Genomic DNA, 23,330 nt, shown 5'->3' on the forward strand with positions numbered 1-23,330 from the left:
ATGCAACAGACTGAGTGTTCTGTATACCACCTTAAGGTTTTGAATACTCCCTAGCAAAACTAGCTTTGACAGGTGTTAGCAGTTTTTCCTAATGAGTGAATTGTTTTGTTTCCTTCCTTTGACATTACTGACTCTTGTAGCTCCTGTTATATATCTTTCTTAATTCTAAAGATATCTTTTAAATAATTTATATTCATTGCCCTCACTCTCCTTTTATCCATCCATCCCTCCATTCAAATCATCTATAAAATACTAATTACATAGTACAAGTTGGTTAGGCTCAGATTAGTCACCTAAGATAAGATCCTGTACTGAAGAAATTAAAAATAGAACAGTCCAGACACATGTAAGAAACAAAGTATGAGACACAAAAAGGTACTGATTTTTAAAGCTAGTATTAGAATAAAAAAATCTCTAATCAATAATCAAAACTTAACAAACAGGAAAAGAATAAGCCCAAGGCAAACAAAAAGAAAATAATAAAGAGCAGAAATCAATGAAATTGAAAACAAAAATAAAAATCAATGAAACTAAAAGTTGGTTCTTGGAAAAGATCAATAAAATTGATAAACCTCTAGCAAGACTGACAAAGGAAAAAAGATACATCTTATTACTATCAGGAATGACAGAGGAAATATCACTAAAAACCCCATAAACAATGCTTTATAAAACTCTCTACACATAAATTTGACAACTTGGATTAAATGGACCATTCCTCAAAATCCACACTCTACCAATCCCTCCCCCACCAGATGAAATAGATAAACTGAATGGCCCCATAACTGTTCAAGAAATTGAATTAGTACTTCAAAACCTCCAAAATTCTCCACACCCAGATGGTCTCAAAGACAAATTGAAACGAACACTTAAAGAAGAAATAACACCAATTCCACATAGTCTCTTTTTGAAAATAAAAGGAAGAAACATTCTTGACTCATTTATGAGGTCAGTATTGCCCTGATACCCAAACCACACAAAGACATTACAAATCAAAAAAACTAGAAAGGGGTGCCTTGGTGGCTCAGTCAGTTAAGCAGCTGGCATTTGGTTTTGGCTCAGGTTGTGATCTCAGGGTCCTGGGATTGAGCTCCTTGCTCAGTGGGGAGTCTGCTTGAGGACTTTCTCTCTCTCCCTCTGTCTCTCCCCCCACTCTTGTGTGTGCACTCTCCCCCTCAGGAAAAAAAAAAAAAAGGAAACTGGAGACCAATATTCCTCATATACATAGAACAAAAATGCCCAACAATGTACTAGGCAATTGAATTCACATTATTTATTATAAAAATAGCATATCACAACCAAGAAGGGTTTATCCTGGAAATGAAAGGCTGGTTCAATATTTGAAAATCAGTGTAATCCATCACATTAATAGTCTAAAGAAGAAAAATAATGACAAAGAAAAAAATATTCAACATTTCAGCATCCATTCCTGATTTTTTTAAAAATCTCAGTAATCTAGGAAAAGAAGACAACTTTCCCAACTTAATAAAGGGCATCTACAAAAATATCTTCAGCTAACTTCATATTAGTGGTGAAGGACTGAATGCTTTCCTTCCTAAGATTGGGAGTGAGGTTGGGAGTGAGGTAGGGAGATCCAGCTTCATTATTCTTACTCAACATCATGATGGAAGTCTTAGCCAGTGCAATAAGGCAAGAAAAAAGAAAAGGTATATACACTGGAAAGAAAGAAATGAAACTGTCCCTATTTGCAGATGACATGTTTTTCTATGTAGAAAATCCCAAGGGATCTACAAAGAAAAAAACTCCTAGCACTAACAAAGGAGTTTAGCAAGTCTCAGGATACAACAGTAACATGCAAAACTCGATTATGTTTTTTTATAGTAGCAATTTATAACTGGAAACTGAAATTTAAAAAAAAATACCATTTACAAGAGCTCATAAAAATAAAATATTTAGATATAAATATTATAAAGGATGTACAAGGTTTGTAAGCTGAAAACTATAAGACGCTTTTTAAAGAAATAAAGGAAAACCTAAATAAATGGAGAAATATACCATGTTCATGGATTGGAAGCAACACAATAAACATGTCAACTCCCCAAAATGATCAATACATTTAACACAATATCAATCAAAATCCCAGCAAGAATTTTTGTAGATATAGACAGCTAGTTCTAAAATTCATTTGGAAAGGGAAACTAGAACAGCTAAGATAATTTTGAAAAAGAACAATAAAATTGAAGGAATCACATTACCTGATTACAGACTTACTATATATAAAACTACATAATGAAGACAGTATTGGTGAAGAGAAAGACACATAGATCAATAAGATGAAATAGAGTCCAGAAATATACCCACACAAATATACAGGTCTATACAATCAGTTGATTTCCAACAAATGTACAAGAGCAATTTAAAGGAGAAAGAATAGTCTTTTCAGCAAATGGTGCTGGGACCATTGACATCCATATAAAAAAAAATGAACCTCAGCCCAAACCTCAAAACTCACACAAAAATTAATTCAAAATAGATCACAAATATGACTGTAGAAAGTAAAATTATAAAACTTATAAAAGAAGATAGAAATTATTTGTGACATGGGGTTAGGTAACAACTTCTTAGACTTAACACCAAACACAGGACCCAATAAAGAAAAAATTGATAAACTGGACTTCATAAAAATTAAAAACTTTGCTCTCCATATGATAGTTGAGAGTGAAAAGATAAGCTACAGACTCAGAGAAAATATTTGCAATTCACATCTCCAACAAAGGATATATCCAGAATTTATAAAAAAGCTTCAAATCTCAAAAGTAAGAAAACAACCCAATTTAAATGGGCAAAAGACTTGAGATGTCTCACTGAGGAAGCTATATACAGATGGTAAATAAGCATCTGAAAAGTTGCTCAGCATCACTAGCCATTAGGGAAATGCAAACTAAAACCACTATAATATACCACTGCACATTTATTAGAATGGTTAAAATAAAAAATACTGACAATATCAAGTACTACTAAGGAGGATGCAGAGAAACTGAAACTCTCATACATTGCTGATGGAAATGCAAAATGGTACAGCCACTCCGGAAAACACTTTGGCACTTTGGTAGTTTCTTAAAAAGTCAAACATACGCTTACCATATGACTCAGCAATCTCACCTTTGCCTATCTATCCTAGAAAAATGAAAACTTATGTTCACACACAAGAATCTGTAATCTGTGCATGAATGTTTATAGCAGCTCAATATTGCCAAAAACTGGAAATGGCCTAGCAAATGAATCAATAACAAATTGTGGTACATCCATATAAAGAAATACTACTCAGGGGTGCCTGGCTGGCTCAGTCAGGAGAGCATGCAACTCTTGATCTCGGGATTGTATGTATCTTGACCAGCTGTTTCTCTAACAAGTCCTGTAATCTGTCTTAACTAGGCTGTGCCCGTATTAGGAAGCAGTAGATAATATTTAAGTTTCTTAGATTCCTTAATTTGTCTTTATTTTTCTTATTGAGAGAATGATGCCTGTGAAGACAATTCAGCCAAAGACTCAGAGAACCTCATCTGTAATAAATGTCCAGGCTTAGCTTTTACAAGGAGAGCCATAAAGAAAGTGAGTCTCCACTTCAGTGGTTCTCAAAGTGTGGTTCATGGAACCCTGGTAGCCTAAACCTGTTTAGGGGTTCCACAAGGCAAAATTATTTTTTTAAGATTTTATGTATTTATTTGAGAGAGAGAGAGCACAAGCCGGGGCGGGGGGGGGGGGTGGAGGAAGGGGAGGAAGAAGGAGAAGCAGACTCCCCACTGAGCAGGGAGCCCAAAGTGGAGCTCAATCCCAGGGGGCATTTACCTGAACCGAAGGCAGGTCATGACCTGAACCGAAGGCAGATGCTTAACTGACTGAGCCACCCAGGTGTCCTGGCAAAACTACTTTTTAATGAAAAATGGTTTTTTTCCTTTTTACTGATAGTGCAAAAACAATGGTGGGTAAGGCACCTTAGCATGAATCAAGATAGAGGCAATAGACTGCACTGTAAAGATTGTATTCTTCATTGGCACATACCACTTAACTTAAAGATAAGTGGCAGTTTCACTTTAACTCTCAACCGTTGGCTACATATTGTATTAATACACTGTGTGATGAAGAGAAAGAACACATAAAGCACTTATACTGCATTCCTAAGTACAGTGGGTGTTTCAAGGGAAAGTCCATATTTGAATTGAAAGTTGAATGAACTACCTTATCATTTATACCACTTTTTACTTGAATAAAATAAGACAAAATAAAACAGAAAAGCCTCACAGGAAAAAAAAAAGTATTAGTTTTAAAATAGAAGCTCAAGAAGTAGAATAGTTTCTTCTGGATTGGAGAAAGGATTAAAGGCTTCATGAAGGATGAAGCATTTAAAAATATATGTTAAAGGTACAGAGTGTTAATACTTGTCACAATATATCTTCTCTGACAAAGCAGTGCTCTACACATATTTGGCACTCAACAAGTATGTGATTGACCTATTGCGTATGATATTAATAGGCAGAGACACAATACAGGAAATTCTAGGAAAAGTGAAAGACATGAGAAAATGCCTGAAATTTCTTTCTATCCTTTTCAAAATTCCTCTTATCCCTTCAAGTTCATTTAAAGTTCTAGCTCATTCCTGATTCTTCCAGCCCACACTAGTCTTTCCAACTTGTCCAAACTTGTTCTATCAAACTTAGTCTAATACCTTAGTGTAGTACTTCTCCAGATTTTAAAGCTCATGCTTCATTTCCTTTAATTGTTATTAAAATGTGCTTTATTTTACATTATTAAATTTTGAAATACATTGTACTGTATGACTAAAAACAAAGCATTAGTTAGCTTCAAACTACCCTTCTTTCATTCCTTCAATCTTCTGGGAGTCTTATTCCCCTCAAAAAAGTTGGGCAAGCCTTCCCCTCCTTTTTTGTTCCCATGCCTTCACCGGTGGTTTATGCTTAATGATCAGTGCTTACTAATTTAAGACTTAATATTATTCCTTAATAGGCTAATATGTAACACATTTTCTCAGCTCTTTCTTTTTCTGAGGTCAGAGATCATGTCTACTACTTCTCTATTATAACTAATGCAATATGTAATAGAAACTTGCTAATTGGATATCCCTGTGTACCATTTACCAGACTAGTCATCTAAATTTTTACTCCCTTGTAAGAAAACAATTCTTTCCAAAGCTAAATCCAATTTTTTGCAACAGATATTTAGAAAAAGGCACAGAGAAATTTACTTTTTAGCAATGCTGCATACTCATATCTGAAATTGCTAGAAAGCTTACAGCACTGGTATTCTATAACTGTATTTACGTTAGCCTCATTCAGATGACTGAAATTAAGCTGGCAATGAATTTAAGTTGGTTGATCTTATGTTAAATTGTAAAGGAAAGAATAAAATTAAGAATATGTATAAAATGTTGGATATTTATCAATTGTGTCTAAAAGAAATTGAAAAATGTTTTTCTTTATTTTGGGGGAATGGAGCCATACCTCTAACCACTTTACAATATGTAGGTCTTCTTTTTAACATTAATATATATCTTTATTTTTTTTTAAGATTTATTTATTTTTAGAGAGAGAGTGCACGTGAATGCGGGGGTAGGGTTGGGGAGCAGCAGAGAGGGAGGAGAAAAAGAGAATCTCAAGTAGATTCTCCACTAAGCGCAGAACCCGTTGTAGGGCTTGATCTCACCACCCCAAGATCATAACCTGAGCCAAAATCAAGAGTCAGGCGCTTAACTGGCTGAGCCACCCAGTTGCCCCTTAATATATAACTTTAGAACTGTTAATATTTAAAAAAAAATAGAGAACCTATTTTTACTTTTTTTTAAAGTAGTCTCCATGCCCAAGGTGGGGCCTGAACTCACTACCCTGAGGTCAAGAGTGGCATGTTCTACGGACTGAGCCAGCCAGATTCCCCAAGAATCAATTTTTAAAGTACAAATTGACTTTGGTCAAATATCACAACTATAAGCCACTTGTGAATAAGTGGCATAAGAACTGAGAATCCTATTCTTCATCTTCCTTAGACAAAACTAGCCATAGTTAACAAGTACAGGTACTTTTAAGCAGCCAAAATCCTTCACCTCTTAGACTTTCAGCAACCATTCCTAGTCCAGCCCCCACAAACTGTCTCTCACATTAATTTCATCTGCTTTCCCTAAATCATTTCCACTATTTGCCATCTTTCTCCTCCAATCGTTACATAGTTCTTTTTTTTTTTTTTTTTTTTGGCCCAGAAATCAAGCTAAGCTGAGTAGCAAAGATAGGCTTTATGCTTCTAGGTAAAGCTAGCAGGGCCATCTTTATATGTCCTTATACTTGTAACTTCACAAAGAAGTGAGTCAGTATCTTTTTAAGAGCAGAAGACTTAGTATCTACCTCACAAGTTAGAAATAATTTTTATATATTCTCTAATAGGATGGGTGAATATGCCTATGTATAGATAGATCCTTAATATACAATATATTTCACCAAAGCAGCCTTAGAAGTCATAAAGGACTTAACCCAGTCCTGAGAAATATTATCAATTGGTCTCTCTCTCTAATGAATATTATGAATAATAAGTAATATGCTCACCCTCTGGTGGCCAAAATCAGAAATATATTTTTATTTTCCTGGATTATATCCAAAATATGATTAGTGTGGTATATTAAATTTCTGTATCATATTCAACCTACACCAAAAATAGATCTAAAGGAAGGTTTCTGGCTTTATTTATTTATTTTTAAAGATTTTATCTATTTGACAGAGAGAGAGACAGTGAGAGAGGGAACAAAGCAGGGGGAGTGGGAGAGGGAGAAGCAGGCCTCCCACTGAGCGGGGAGCCCGACATGGGGTTCGATCCCAGGACCCCGGGATCATGACCTGAGCTGAAGGCAGACACCCAATGACTGAGCCACCCAGGTGCCCCATTTCTGGCTTAAAAAAAAAAAAAAACCACATCTACTAGACTATCTAATGAAAAATCAACAAAACTATTAAATGTAGTTGTCTTAATCTGTTAATGACATGAAAAACAAAATCTGGGTAAATAGAATTTAATAGTAATGGGCCATTTTTTCTTATGTGTTTTTATGTGTATTTCTCATTTTTCCTAATAATTAGGAAAAATTCATACCGTAGGTAAGTTTATTTTAATTTTCTGCCCACTTTATTCAACTGTCCAGCAAATATTTATTGCATATCTATTATGGTTCTATGGTATATACTGGAATTATAACTGTCCCTGCTTTCAGCCTTTTACCTTCTCAGGTAAAACTAAACAGTAATTCCTGTACAGTATGAGTGCTACAACAAAGAATAAGCATGAGTTTTTAGGGCCACCAAAGTAGTCTTGGTAGGGGCTTAATCAGGGAAGGATTCTTAGAAAAAGTGACATACTCACTGAGACCTGAAGGAAAAAGAGGGAGTAGAGAGATAATTATTATTCTATAGAAAGAAACATGGCATCCGAAGGGCCTGAGGTGAGAGATAACGTGGAAACTGGGGGAAGCCACAGAAGTGTGGGTAAAAAGAAATGTCAGAGGTGGGAAGAAAATCTGAAGAATATCAGAAGACTTTAAAATATACACTACAGGCCGCCTGTGTGGCTCAGTAGGTTAAGCATCTGACTCTTGATTTAGGAACAGGGCATGATCTCAGGTTGCTATCAGTGATACAGCTGGAACCAAGATGGGGCTCATAGCCACATTTTGATCAAAGGTATTGAGAGATAGCAGAATATGCCACCCTAAAATGTGCCACTTTAACATGTGGATTGTTTTGAGCTGAAGGCACTTAAGACCCAACTGACTTGGGAAGAGCTTATTACCTCTCCCTTAACTGCCAAAAAGAATTTAGATAGATGGCCTGTACCAGGAAGAGAGCTATTACTAGAGATAATTTTTTATATCAGAAAGACTTATCTGCAAGGCATGGCAAACATTTGTTTACCATTCACTCTTCTCATCTTCCTGTGAATTGTCTTCTTCCCCTTTGAAGCCCCAGACTCCTATCCTCTCTCCTCTGCTCAGGATGGTATATAAGCCTCAACTGGTTGACTGCCTGTGAGTCTCATGTATTTGTCGGGCTCCCCTATGTACATAATGAAATTTCTTTTTCTCCTGTTAATGTCTTATATCTATTTGATTATTAGACCAGCCAATGAATCTAGAAAGTGAGGCCAGATACTTGGTTCCTGGACCTGTTTTGAAAGCAGAGGCAGAACTATAGTTGTATTAGTTGCATTATTAACTTAGCTTCACATTCTACCTTATTCCCTACTTATGTTTTATGCATCTCTTAACTTCATACATGATCAATCACTAACTTTGCCTTTTTTGCCCCTATTCCCTGTTCACCCACTGACTGTAGAAACCTAATGGGGACCAGATGGTAACATCCGTCTTGAAATTATCTGATGTATCTGATCATACCAGGTCCCAAATGGCACCTCATTGTCTGGAAGAATGCATACCTCCAGATTCTTTCAAGGCCTCTCACTTCATGGTTCAAGAAACTCTTCACCCTTCTCTCATGTATTCACCCTCCTTCCCCAAATATATATAAACTGTCCCTAGGCTCAAAAGGGTAAGGCAGCTTTGGGAATGATCTCCTGCCTTCTTCTTCAGCTGCTCTTCTGATAATAAAGCTCCCTTTGCTTAAAAACTGGGGTATCAGACATTGGCTTACTGTGTTACCAGGTGCTTGGACAAGTTTGAGTTCAGTAACAAAAGAAAGAAGGGAAAATTTCTTCCCAGCAACAACCTGAATGCCTTTAGTTAACTACTTCTTTGAGTAGTCTAGGGATACAACATCCTTTTGCATGAGGAAAGCTGAAATTCCATACAGGTGCCACAAGATACTATGCATGCTCTAGCCCAGCAAAATGTCTATTGCCACAAACATGGACTGAAACACATGCATTATAGTGTGCTTTCCCATCTCCTGGATGGCTAAGGCTCCAAGTTTTGTGAGTTAATGCCATTATATTACATTCTGTCCTGTCTCATCTTATAGATCACTTTTGGCAAGAAACAGGAACCCTGTTTCTTGGATACCAGAGGATACCAGAGCAGACTGTATAGTTGAAGAAACTGCATATACATTTTCTTTAGAGCACCAGTATTATATTTGCATGGCCTTTGACATCTAAGAAGATTGTGAGATTATGGTTCCGGTTAGAGATCTTCTCATCAGGGAAATCATTCCTGAATCTGTGATTTGCAATAGATTAAGTTTTCTCATTTGTTCAAATATCGAATCACTTATCAACCACTACCATCAGTTGTCATGTCTACTGTGCTATGGTGCATTAAGACAAGAATCCCCTCAGAAGTAAATTCAACATCCAACTCCAGACCCATTGCTCCAATCATACCTGCCTGCCAAATGGCCGCCAGTATGGATGATGGTATAACAGCTTCCAGGGCTTGAATACCTACAGGCCCAAAAGGGGTTGGAGAAGTAAGCATCAGATCAAAGCTGAAGAGGTGCAGCAGGAGGTAGAGGCCGCCGGTGGAAAGGCAGGTTGTGAAGGGGATATACATCATCAGCAGCAACAGTAGGAGCAGCAAAGAGAAGGGGCCCAGGAAGCCCCCTGATCCTCCCACAGCCACATGCCTGTGACCACAGTGGCATGGATGGGAGTCTGTGACCTGTCGGGCTCCTGGGACAGAACAGTGAGAAGACAGGGTGAGAGCCCAAGACACTAGCTGCAGCTGGCCTGTTTTCATTTTCTTTGAGTTTACTTTTGATAAGTAAGATTAAACCAAAAGTATACAGGATTTTGTAGAATTCATCGAATACTACTTTTTAAAAGCTTACCTGTAATTTTATTTTGATTTACTATTGGTAAATGAAATATGCCCAGATTTCCCATTAAATTAATAAATAAAGCCACACATTAAAAACATTATTATATTATTTATATTTTATATTTATATTTTAATAATAAAGTATATAACATGGGTATAAAATGTAAACATATACAAATTAAATAGATTATTGTTTATGTACATCAGTTAAATTGATTAGCACAGACTAAACCTGAAAGAATTCTTAGTTTGACAGCCTCAAGTAGAAAACAATATTTAAGATATAAGGGAATACACACAATAATATATCCATTCTTGTCGTTCATTCAGAGGCATTACATGTTGACAAACCTGCATATAAAAATAGAAAACTTTTACTTTCCTTTTATATATTGTTATTTTTGGCTAATTTTTAAACAGGATAACATTTCTAGACCCTATGCAAAAAATATCCCTGTGCAGATAAAATTCTATACCATTTGTCCTTAGTGGGTACCTACAATCTATGATCTGATGTCTAACAGAATAATCCAGCATAAATTCTACTCAAATATAGTAGCTGATATTTGATGTATATAAATGTGGGGTAGGAGTAGTAGAAAAGGGAGTAGTGGAAAAGGGAGTAAATACCCTTTTTTCACTAAACCTAGAGCATTTTCTAAAATCCTCATTGGGATTCTGTAGAATCTCTCCTCTTTATTCAGTTCTAGAATGTTTTAGGATTTCATGGACAGAATGAAGAAAAGAATAGAAGGCTTTTTCCTTTTTCCGTTCACTAGACCAGTTTCAGGGTCCCTGCCTTTGAACCCCTGGCTAAATTAGAAACCCACAGTTCTGCTAACACCAGAAACTACAGCTGCTCCTGGCTCTTGACTTAGATGGTTGTTATCTAAAACTTAGAGGCATTTTCTCTTTCAGGTTACATTGGAAAATCTTAATAATGTAGATAAAAATATTTTGGATTAGCAAAATTCCCATTTACTATAAACACTACTTTGTCTTTCTATATGATGTTGCAAAGTGCTTTCATATACATCATTTTATTTTTATCTTTACATTAATGTTGTGAACTACCTAACACTAGTAATAGTAAATTAATTTTACATAAGAGACAGGAACAGAGTGGCTAAGTGAATCTCTCATAATCACTCAACCAAATAGTGAGAACTGGACTAGAACCAAAGTCTCCTAATATAGGATGATAATAATATGAATATCATATTTAGAATAATTTTCTACTTTATTTCATATTTCCACTTATTCATAATGCTATTAGTAAAATGCTTTTTCAAATTGATAAAACAAAAAGCTTTAATTAGAAAACAATACATTACCATTGTAGATTTTGGTGCCACTTCTACTGCAAATATGTTGAGTCCTCTGTTGTTTATGCAGTTTTTACTTAGCTCATTGTTGATGTGAATAATCACTTTATTATTTGACTATAAAAAAAATTTCATAAGTTGCTAGTCCTTTCTTTAATAAATACAAACAACATGACTATTACAAAACATTTTATAAGTCTTGTGATAGAGGTATTCAGAGGGTCTGCAGAAACATAGAAGATATTATAGAAACACAGAAACATTAGCTCAGACTTGGTTAGCAAGGAAGACCTTATGGAAGAACCAATACTTGAGATAATAGATCATAGATAATAGATAGCCTCTAAAATGGATAGGAAGCAAGAGAAAGCAGAATGAAGCTGGTGAATGAAAGAAATGTAGGCACCAAAGTATTCCCCTGCTAAGAAAGTGACAAGCACTCCCTAATGACTACAAAGGGGCAGTATAACATTAGACTGCCTGGATTCATTTCTCAGCTCTACTACTCAGCATGTGACCTTCTGCAAGTTATTTAGCGTCCCCATGCTTCAATTTCTTTGTGTGTAAAATGCAGTTAGTACTTACTTCATTGGGTTGTTGTGAGAAGTAAATGCGTTAATAAATGTAAAGTGCCTGACAAATGGGAAACTCTAAAATATTATTATTACATCATTTTGGTGCAGGGCAGTTTAATTTTCCTTGAGGGAAAGGAAGGAGATGGAGGGTTGAGAAATGATAGCTAACTACAGAACAGAGAAACTGTGGTAAGTTAGTGACTCCCATCACCCTTTTAGTTCTAATAAGACATAGAGGGCAGAAGGGAAGGCATGCTGGATCTTAGGAATCACCCTCCAAAGCTTTATGATCCACTTGAAGACTGGAATCTCCTAGCTGGGGACTCTTAACTGTTTTTATCAAGTCCAAGTCCTCTACCCCATTTTCAAGATAATATATATAATCTGGACCCATACCACCTATGTTATTTATCTTTGTAGTACTCCTCCAAATAAAGTTCTCTGTTTCTGCATAGAGGATATTCCCACTATTTCCTCTGTTCTTCACATTAACCCTCTTACATGTTACTGTTTCTCTGCTTCTAATGGCTGTCTCTGCATATCTTTTTTTTTTTAAGATTTTATTTATTTATTTGACAGAGAGAGACACAGTGAGAGAGGGAACACAAGCAGGGGGAGTGGGAGAGGGAGAAGCAGGCTTCCCGCCGAGCAAGGAACCCTACATGGGGCTCGATCCCAGGACCCTGGGATCATGACCTGAGCCGAAGGCAGACGCTTAACAACTGAGCCACCCAGGCACCCCATGTCTCTGCATATCCAATCCTAGTTTGTCTCCAATCCCATACCACAGTCCCCTTCCCCTCATTCACAAGTCCTTCCCCAACTTCTATTGTCCAAACTAACATCAACCACAAGAGATGCAAATACAGTAAAACTACTGCACAAATAAACAGTACTATATAATTTAACATTTAATTATTCTCTGATCTCTTTTGAGAGTATTAATTGTCTTCCCAACTAGTTCATAAACTCCTTGAAAGCAGAGACCATATTACATTGATAGTGGCCTCTATTGTGACTAGGAGAGTTAGTTACATAGTATATACTCACATTGACTCAATACTCAGCCAAACCTTAGCACTTTAAGAAATTCATGGTAAGCATAAAAATAATGTCTCACCCAGGACCTAAAAGAAATAAGCCAACAGTCCTAAAAATCCAGCCATCCTAAGATTTTTTTGAAAATTTATGTTTCTAGAAAGCTGGGTATCTCTAAGCATTTATGTATGTATTCTCTTGGCCTGCAATATCAGTAGTAGCAGGGACGGTAGCTAAAGTTAGCAATAAGTGGCTTGATAAAAATAGGTCCTGGGCAATGGAATATATTAGATAAAATGATGACAGTCTACAGAATTTCTAATATTTCAAAGTGTGGAAAAAGTTGGGCTAAATTTTTTCTTTACTTTGTTCATATTTCTTTAAAACCCAATGTCTGTTATTTGAAACAGTTATGTATGTGTGAAGATTTTTAATAACAAACTAAATAAAACACTTTGTACCCAGATTATGCTCTATCTTCCGAGATCCCCAAACATATAATTTTCATAATACAATTATCTCAAACTTTTAAAAAATGCATAAAAATTATCATGCTCAGTTTGAATTAGAAACCTGAGAATTGCCCATTATAAATATTATTAAAATAATGTGATATTAATTACTGTGCAAGAATACAGTAAGAAAGAAAATGGAACATATTAGTAAACAATGGAGTTATGAGGAGAACCACCTCATAAATAATACCTTGTTTTCAATAACTGATGTTATCCAGGTGTCACACTTATACGTATGTACAATTATATTTTCATAGCCATCCATTACCCTGGCATCACCTTTGTTAAGGACAGATTTACAAATAGCCTTCTCAAGTTGCCCACTGCATGCCTCCATATGGACAGCTTTAATTCTTGGCTTGCATTTGTCTGCATAGATATCGATGATAAATGGGCATGCCTGATAAGAAAGAAAAAGTGAACCTTGTTTTAGCTTTCTGATAGAATTAAAAATAAATTATTTGTTATTGTTTATCATATGATTTAAGAAGATATACTCTACCTTCTAGCTTGTCCTTCTCATATACCTTTAGAAAGATTTTAGTACTATGAATTCGATAATAAAAAAGCATAAAATTATGATTTTTTGTTACCATATTAACTGACAATGTTCACAGAAAAGGAAAGAAAACTATAATCTCAAGTAAATCAGTAATCCTCCTATCAGCCCCCCACCACTTCAGCAACCCTCAGTTTGTTTCCTGAGATTAAGAATTCCTCATATCAGGGAGATCATATGATACATGTCTTTCTCTGATTGACTTATTTTGCTTAGCATAATACCCTCTAGTTCCATCCACATCGTTGCAAATGACAAGATTTCGGGGGGGTTTTTGATGGCTGCATAATATTCACATCTTCTTTATCCATTCATCTGTTGATGGACATCTTGGCTCTTTCCATAGTTTGGCTATTGTGGACATTGCTGCTATGAACATTGGAGTGCAGGTGCTCCTTCAGATCACTACATTTGTGTCTTTGGGGTAAATACCCAGTAGTGCAATTGCTGGGTCATACGATAGCTCTATTTCCAACTTTTTGAGGAACCTCCATACTGTTTTCCAGAGTGGTTGCACCAGCTTGCATTCCCACCAACAGTGTAGGAGGGTTCCCCTTTCTCTGCATCCTCACCAACATCTGTCGTTTCCTGACTTGTTAATTTTAGCCATTCTGACCGGTGTGAGGTGGTATCTCATTGAGGTTTTGATTTGGATTTCCCTGATGCCGAGCGATGTTGAGCACTTTTTCGTGTCTGTTGGCCATTTGCACGTCTTCTTTGGAAAAATGTCTGTTCATGTCTTCTGCCCATTTCTTGATTGGATTATTTGTTCTTTGGGTGTTGAGTTTGATAAGTTCTTTATAGATTTTGGATACTAGCCTTTTATCTGATATGTCATTCCCCCTGCACTATTCTTTTCTAATTTGGTCTCTCGCTTGTTTCTTTCAAAATGTTTTTTAAATGATTTTATTTATTTTCCATTTAACTAATCATTCTCCTTCGTGGAATGTAAATTCCATAAGGGAAAGAATTCTGACTATTCTATTCACCATTGATCCTCAGTGCCTCTTTATTACAGACTTATCACATGGTAGGCATCCAATAAATGTCTGTTAAATAAATAGTGAATTTATACATATTGATGGTCCTCTTTTTAGTTGGGGGACAAAAGATAAAAGTCTGAAGTTAATAGAACAACAGCAGAAATTTTTATTTTTAAATAAGTTTTTAATGATTCCAAACTTTGGCAATAATAAAGTCATTTTTATAAGAGAGACAGTAGAGTGAAACATCATTGGCCTAGAAAACAGATCTAGGTTTGTAACTGGATTTTGCCATTTGCTAGTTACATGACCTGGGGAAGTCACTTAACTTTTATGAAGTTTAGTTTCTTCATTGAAAAAGTAGGAATAAATAGTATATATTCTGCCAAGGGTTGTTGGAAATATCTAATAGGTAATATGTGTGAAAATATTTTGCAATGTAGAATTCTAAAAAAAAGATTATTTATGATAGTTATAAGAATATATAAATATATAAATCCTTTGTATTTATTTTATTTTAATTCCAGTATGTTAACTGTACAATACAGTGATTCAACATTCCATACATCACCCAGTGCTCATTACAAGCACCCTCCTTAATCCCCATCACCTATTTTCACCAATCCCTCCCACCTACCTCCCCCTACATGAATCCTTTAAATCAAATGTTACCACATATATATATCCCTATCACTAACAGAAATTACCCAACATTTTTATACCAACTAGTTGATTATGAATTGTTATTTTCTCCTTCTTGTATTACTGTTTGCTGGTGTAACATTCTCAATCCAACAACTCTATGACCCTTACTGAATGAGGACAATGTTTTCACTATTATTCTGTAAATCAAAAGTATCCATGCCAAGAATAGAATTTTTGGATGCCTCAGTACCAAATCTTGACTTAATGTTGTTTGTGGATGAGTCTTACATTAGAGAAAGAAACAAAAAACAATACCAGGCCTGACATACAATAAGTTGCCTAGTCTCTTGTAAAATCTGTTTCCTTACCATGAAATACGTTCAAATGACTAAATTGTGGCTCTCTCTCAGATATAGGAGAGTAAAATATATAAACTAATAGCTAGTATGCTTTTAGAATAACTGACTTTTTGAAAAATGCTATAGAAAAAAGGGGCATTTTTTCCCCCTCTGATCAAGTACCCTTTAAAAATGAAGAAGGGGGAAAAAAGCCAAAAATAAAATAAAAATGAACAAGGGGCGTCTGACTGGCTCAGTCAGTAAAGCATGCAACTCTTGATCTCAGGGTCATGAGTTCAAGTCCCACATTGGGTGTAAAGCTTACTTTAAAAAAAAAAAAAAAGAACAACAAATACATTATTTGATACATAAAATAATGGCCATAAAGGAAGAGACTCGAAGTAAAAGAAGTTCCATTGAAGCTAATACACTATATTATAGATACTATACAAGTACTTTAAAAGCACTATAGAAACACTTTAGAAATATTATAGAAATACTTTTACCAGATCATTATACTAAACAGACTGTTCTGACTAAAGTCCTTACATAAAACAACAAAATAAAACAAATCCATGGAGAAGTTTAAGGATTCCATCAGAGATATGCAAAACCTGGCCTGCCAAATTCGGAAATGCTGTGTATGATCATGTTCTAAAAACCATGAGGGTAAGATCTGGCAAAACCAGAATGGCCACCTGGATACTAGATAAAATCCTCCATGAAACAACTCATTCCAATAGGAATAAATTGGCTATAATATTAATCACTGAGGAAAACCTTTCCTAAGATAATGAAAAATGTGGTTAGTCCATGCTTTATCTGTAAGTAAATTAACCTGGAAAAATTGTGGTACATAAACTGGGACTATGCTCCAGAAGATTCTCTAAGCATTTCCAAATTGATTTTATACAGTTGATTCTTTCTCTATGATTTATGAATATGTACTACTAAATATAGTACATTTATTTTCAGGATGGGTCAAAATATTTCACTGTTGAAAAGTCATAACCAGGGCACCTGGCTGGTTTGGTAGAGCATGTGACTCTTGATCTTGGGGTTATAAGTTTGAACTGCATATTGGTTTTACGATTACTTAAAAATAAAACCTTTATTTTTTTTAATTTTTAAAATTTTTTGAAGATTTATTTATTTGAGAGAGAGAGAGAGTCACACAAGTGGGGCGAGGGGCAGAAGGAAAGGAAGAAACAGACTCCCCACTGAGCAGGGAGCCGGATGTGGGGCTTGATCCCAGCCCCCTGAGATCATGACCTGAGCTTTAAGGCAGATGCTTAACCGACTGAGCCACCCAGGCACCTCCAAAATAAAACCTTTAAAATACAAAACAGGGGTGCCTGGGTGGCTCAGTCAGTTAAGCATCCAATTCTTGGTTTCAGCTCAGGTGGTTATCTCATGGGTTGTGGGATCAATCCCCGTGTCACGCTCTAGGCTCATGAAGGAGTCTGCTGAAGTTCTCTCTCCCTCTCCCTCTGCCCCTCCCTGTGTGTGCTTTCTCTCCCTCTCTCAAATAAATAAATAAATCTTAAAAAACATTTTTTTTATCTCAGAAATCCTTCTTGCCTATGGTTTCAAAGGTCAATGATATCAGTAAATGCTATAAAATATCTTAAATTGCTCTTGACTAATTTCTCATATCAAGAGGCATGTGTAGTAGATACAATATTATTCATAGATTAGATGCTGATTTTGCACCATAGGCAGAATGTAGGATTCACTGAATGTTAGGTTAAAGTAGGATATAAAAAGTTATTATAACTATTCACCTATTTTTAAAAATGGCAAAAAAAATTATAGAGAACTTTTCAGAAAAGAGGTTTATGAGGGGTTTTGAATGATGTCAAAGCTAGAACTTAAACCAAAGTCTCCATACACCCAAAATTGAAAGTTTGTTGATGCTAGTGTTACCCTCCTAAGATGATTTATTTAGAGAAAGGACAGATACTATTTTTAAGAATATGAACGACAAAAGTACTGTTATCTGATGCATGGCCTGAAACTCATAAGTTCTTTATTTCACACCTGACACAAAATATAGAATTTAGAATTTAGAAGTCCTCATTTTTATTATTTCTCTGGTTTACTGAAACTCTTAATAGTGATAGCTAATACATACGCAATGCTATATATAAGCCAAGCACCATCCCAAGTGTTTTACAAATATTAACCCAAGAATCAGAATTCCACTTCTCATACAGACACAATCCCCTATTTCTTAGGCTTTATTCTGTTAGGAGAAAGAATTCTCTATAGACATGAGACTTTAGCAACTAAAATAGCCATCACCAATTAAGAAATATAACTTTTTAATTACCAAATATTTTTCTGCATATCATATGCTCAAACTCCCAATGTTGGGAGTAACTAAATTTCAGGTAAGAACAGGAACTTGCATAAACTAGCAGAAACACACCGCTGCACTCACAATTCATTCATATATTTAAGTTCAAGGATCTGAGTGCCCAATTCAAAAGTCATGTGTCAGGAAAATGTTCATGGAGTAAAATATTATGAACATTAAACCCATTGTAAAACTTTCAGATTGCTTTACCTCTGTCAATTCCAGAGCTTTATTATAGCCCATTGAGTGCAGAGTTACCCAAAGGTCACGAGGATCTCCTTCTCGATCATTGGCTTCCATTAGATTCAGATCCATAAAGCCCTGTTTTGTTAGTTCATTCTTCTTTGTATCAAAATTGTCTGTTAAAACAACCAAAAGTTTCTTTGTTACATAAGTTTTTTTAAGATTGATTTCTTTATTTCAGAGAAAGAGAGAGCAAATGGGGGGAGGGGCAGAGGGAGATGAAGAGAGAGAAGCAGACACCTTGCCAAGTGCAGACCCCAACGCAGGGCTCCATCCCACGACCCTGAAATCATGACCTAAGCCAAAATCAGGAGTCAGATACTCAACCGACTGAGTCACCCATGTGCCCCCTACATAATTTTAAAAGTCATACATCTAATAAAAGGACTATTATATATTATTACTCATATTTATTTTAAAGGATGCCTTCCTTATGAATCCATGAACAATATGAAAATGGCTCAAAACACGCTAGTGAGATACTGTTTCAATTTCCCACAACTCAGCACAAAGCTCCATCACAGAATATAATTTGGTTTTCAAAAAAATCAGAAGTTATAAATAATGCAAATATATTCCAAAATTAGAGGAAACTGTCATTTTTCTGGGTAAGTCCCAACCTGTTTGCTTATCTAGAGTATATACTGATACATATTTTTTAAAAACTAAAACTTCAGGGGCGCCTGGGTGGCTCAGTCATTAAGCATCTGCCTTCAGCTCAGGTCATGATCTCAGGGTCCTGGGATCGAGCCCGGCATTGGGCTCCCTGCTCAGCAGGAAGCCTGTTTCTCCCTCTCCCTCTGTCCTTCCCCCTGCTTGTGTTCTCTCTCTCTCTCTGTCAAATAAATAAATAAATAAATAAATAAAATCTTTAAAATAAATAAATAGATAAATAAATAAATAAATAAAAATTAAAGCTTCATATATGTTTACCACCTAAACCCAGGAGAACCTGGTTGAATTTGACATAATACCCCCCAAATTAACGGTGTTTCAAAAAGGGAGATGTGGATGGTGCCAGGTTTAAGGAGACTGCTAGATGCCTAATTATTCTAATTTTAACCAAATTGCCCCTGGTCCTTAAAAAACTGTTAGGTAATGGGAAACACTTTCTTTCATTATTATTATTATTTATTTGAGAGAGAGCGAGAGCAAAAGAGAGAGAGAGAGCATGAGCAGGGGAGAGGGAAAAGTAGATTCCCTGCTGAGCAGGGAGCCTGACACAGGACTCGATCCCAGGACCCTGGGATCATGACCTGAGCCAAAGGCAGAAGCTTAACCACCCAGGTGCCCGGGAAATACTTTCAATTCTATGAGTGTCCCAGACAAATAAATCTAAGTATCCATTTTAACATTATTTGTAAGCAAAACTACATTCACCTAGAAGTATCTACACATGTATAATTCCTGAATTTGTCTATTATATAGATAATAAACAGTTACTCATCATGGATTATATTCTGTTAACTGCCCTACAAGAAGAAAGATTTTATTTTCCAGCTTCCAACTGTAATATACCCAAGGGAAATAGGTACTCTTTATTTGAGATATCTCTTTTGTATGCATTATTGTGAAAAAAGCAGCAGAGACATAACAATTTAAAACTGATTAATAGTTTAATAGTAGTATAAAGATTAATAGTATTAATAGATTAATAGTAAAATGTTTATAGAGTTTGGAAAGTGACAAAGAACTTTTGCAAAGAAAAAAGTAAATGCAGATTAAATTAGATCATAGAAATGGTAGCCATTAAACTGGGGGCTGGAGCTACAATATAATAAAGCAAGATGAAAAAAATAATAATTGATATCAATACAAAGAAATTATTACTTTCAAGGAAAATGTATCTAGATACTGTACTATAGAGACTATCAATAAGTAATCTACTTTTAAAACTTAAAATTCTCAATCCTCCATTACTTTTTTATAAATTCATTGATACCCAACCTCAAGACTTTCTTTAAAGCTATAGTACTCAAGACAGTGTGGTAGTGGCAAAAGATTAGACACATAGATCAGTGGAATAGAACACAGAAACCAGAAATAGACCCATACAAATATACTGAACTGATATTTGACAAAGGAGCAAAGTCAATTCAAAGGAGAAAGGATAGTTCTATCAATAAATGGTGTTAGAACAACTGGATGTCCACAGGCAAAAAATAACTATAGACAAGGACCTTACATCTTTCACAAAAATTAACTAAAATGGGTCACAGACCCAGAACACAAAATCTATAAAACTTCCGGAAGATAAAAGGAGAAAATCTGGGTGACTTTGTGTTTGGCTATGTGTTTTTAGATATAACACCAAAAGCACACAAACCAAAAGCATGACACATGAAAGGAAAAAATGGTTATTTCATTAAAATTAAAAATTGCTCTACGAAAAACACTATTAAGAGAATGAAAAGACAGGGGCGCCTGGGTGGCTCAGTCGTTAAGCGTCTGCCTTTGGCTCGGGTCATGATCCCAGGGTCCTGGGATCTAGCCCCACATCGGGCTCCCTGCTCGGCGGGAAGCCTGCTTCTCTCTCTCCCTCTCCCCCTGCTTGTGTTCCCTCTCTCACTGTGTTTCTCTCTGTCAAATAAATAAATAAAATCTTTAAAAAAAAAGAGAGAGAGAATGAAAAGACAAACCACATACTGAGAGAAAATACTTGCAAAACATAGCTGATAAGATTTGTATCCAATACATACAAAGAACTCTTAAAACTCAATAGTAAGAAAATAAACACCTCAATCTAAAAATGGGCAAAAGATCTGAAAGACACCTCACCAAACAAGATATACAGATGGTAAATAAGCATATGAGAAGATCATATGTCATTAAGGAATTGCAAATTAAAACAACAAGATACACACCTATATTCTAGGCTAGAATCCAAAAAACTACCACCACCAAACGCAAACACTCATTCCTTCCTGGTGGGAATACAAAATGGTACAGCCGCTTTGCAAGACAATTTGGCAGTTCTTTCAAAGTTAAACATAGGTTTACTGTACCAGCAATAACTGAATAGAAATGAATTGAAACAAGTTGAAAACTATATATGCACAAAAATATGAGCATGAGTATTTCTGTTATTAAAGATTTTATTTATTTATTTGACACAGAGAGAGAGAGAGCACAAGCAGGGGGAACGGCAGAGGAAGAAGTAGGCTCCCTGCTGAGCAGGGAGTCCAATGCAGGGCTCAGTCCTAGGACCCTGGGATCATGACCTGAGCCGAAGGCAGACACTTAACCAGCTGACTGAGCCACCCAGGCACTGAGGCACATGAGTATTTATAGCAGCTACGTTCATAATTACCAAAAATTCAAAATAACCAACATGTCTTTTAGGTGAATGAATAAACAAACTATAGTACCTTCATATAATGGAATTGTGCTAAAAAGAAATGAGCTATCAAGCCAAAAAAAGAAATCTAAATACATACCGCTAAGTGAAAGAAGCCAGTTTGAAAAGGCTACATATTGCATGATATTCCAACAAGGTACTTTGGAAGAGGCAAAACTATAGAGACACTAAAAAGTTCAGTGGTTGCTGGGGGTTTGAAGGGTTGAATAGATACATGAGTATGTAGAACACAAGGGATTTTTAAGGCAATGAAATTATTCTGTATGATACTGTAAATGGCAGGTACATGACATCATATATTTGTCAAAATCCAGAGAACTGTACAGCACAAAATAACCCTAATATAAGCTATGGATTTTAGTTAATAAAAATACATCAGCAATGGTTCATCAATTTTAACAAATGTATAAAGTAACACAAGATGTTAAAAATAGGGGAAATTCATAGAGGGTGGAAAAGGAATATATGGGAGATCTAGTCAATCTTTACTATAAACCAACTGCTCTAAAAATAAAGTCTATTAAAAAATAATAAAAATTAAGGTAATTTTAAGTTTTAAAAAGTTTATTAAATTATCTTACAGATAAATAATACATTTTCTCATTATCAAGGAGGATGGATAAAATTAATATTATGTATGACTAGAAAAATAAAATCTTTGGAACTTAAAAAAACCAATTCTTTGCAGTATTATTAATGTTGGTGAAGGAGCCATTCCCTCCAAATCATTTTTTAAGTCAACCAGACTTGGGGACTTTTTTGTAGCAGGGTATTTAAGGTTCTTCAATTTAACTGCCTGGGTGTGAAACTCAGCTGTGAAATCTTCTTGCTATTTGATCAGGTGACTTACCCTCTTTGATTCTGTTTCCTTATCTGTCTTTCTGGTTTTGTTTTTTTTTTTAAAGATTTTATTTATTTATTTGACAGAGAGAGAGAGCACAAGCAAGGGGAGTGACAGGCAAAGGGAGAGGGAGAAGCAGGCTCACTGCTGAGCAGAGAGCCTGATGTGGGGCTCGATCCCAGGACCCTGGGATCATGACCTGAGCCAAAGGCAGACGTTTAACTGACTGAGCAATCCAGGTGCCCCCTGTTTCCTTATTTGTAAAATGAAAAATAACAGGACATACCTCAGAGAGCTGATGTATAGAAGTAGTTCCAACTGGGGACACCAGGTGGCTCAGTCGGTTAAGCATCTGACTCTTGATTTCAGTTTAGGTCATGATCTCACGTTTGTGAGATTGAGCCCCGCACTGGGCTCTGTGCTGGGTGTGGAGCCTGCTTAAGATTCTCTCTCTCTCCTTCTCCCTTTGCCCCTCCCCCCACCTCTCTAAAAAAAAAAGAAGTACTTCCAACTGGTACATGGTAAATTCTCAAAAAAATGTTAACTATCAATTCTACCAGTTAAATTATTATTTTTTTTAAGTAGGCTCCACATGGGGCCTGAACTCACGACTCTAAGACCAAGACCTGAGCTGAGATCAAGGGTCAGATGCTTAACTGAGTCAGCTAGGCTCCCCCAATTTAATTATGAAACTAAAATTTTATTCATCAAAAACTTTACCATAAGAAAATTCTAATTATGATTCACTCTTATTGAATGTGCTCTAG

The 23,330-nt window shown here is 35.8% G+C and overlaps 1 protein-coding gene and 1 pseudogene across 1 annotated transcript in view; both read right to left on the minus strand.

The window, feature by feature from the left end:
- Window positions 1-7,580: 7,580 nt before the first annotated feature.
- Window positions 7,581-9,588, minus strand: LOC114212066 (glycerophosphodiester phosphodiesterase 1 pseudogene; annotated as a pseudogene).
- A 394-nt stretch (window positions 9,589-9,982) lies between these two features.
- EFCAB7 (EF-hand calcium binding domain 7) overlaps window positions 9,983-23,330 on the minus strand; it is a 43,769-nt gene continuing 30,421 nt past the window's right edge. Inside the window, exons 11-14 of the mRNA XM_028106731.2 lie at window positions 18,332-18,480; window positions 13,428-13,637; window positions 11,119-11,226; window positions 9,983-10,135 (exon numbers count right to left, since the gene is read on the minus strand). Of these exons, the coding sequence (XP_027962532.1) occupies window positions 10,061-10,135; window positions 11,119-11,226; window positions 13,428-13,637; window positions 18,332-18,480 (542 nt within the window). The 3' untranslated portion in view covers window positions 9,983-10,060. The remainder of the gene's footprint in view (window positions 10,136-11,118; window positions 11,227-13,427; window positions 13,638-18,331; window positions 18,481-23,330) is intronic.

The sequence above is a fragment of the Eumetopias jubatus genome, unplaced genomic scaffold, assembly GCF_037043125.1.
Source record: "Eumetopias jubatus isolate StellerSeaLion01/CBP00866 unplaced genomic scaffold, mEumJub1_p1.0 scaffold_4, whole genome shotgun sequence".
Lineage (NCBI taxonomy): Eukaryota > Metazoa > Chordata > Mammalia > Carnivora > Otariidae > Eumetopias > Eumetopias jubatus.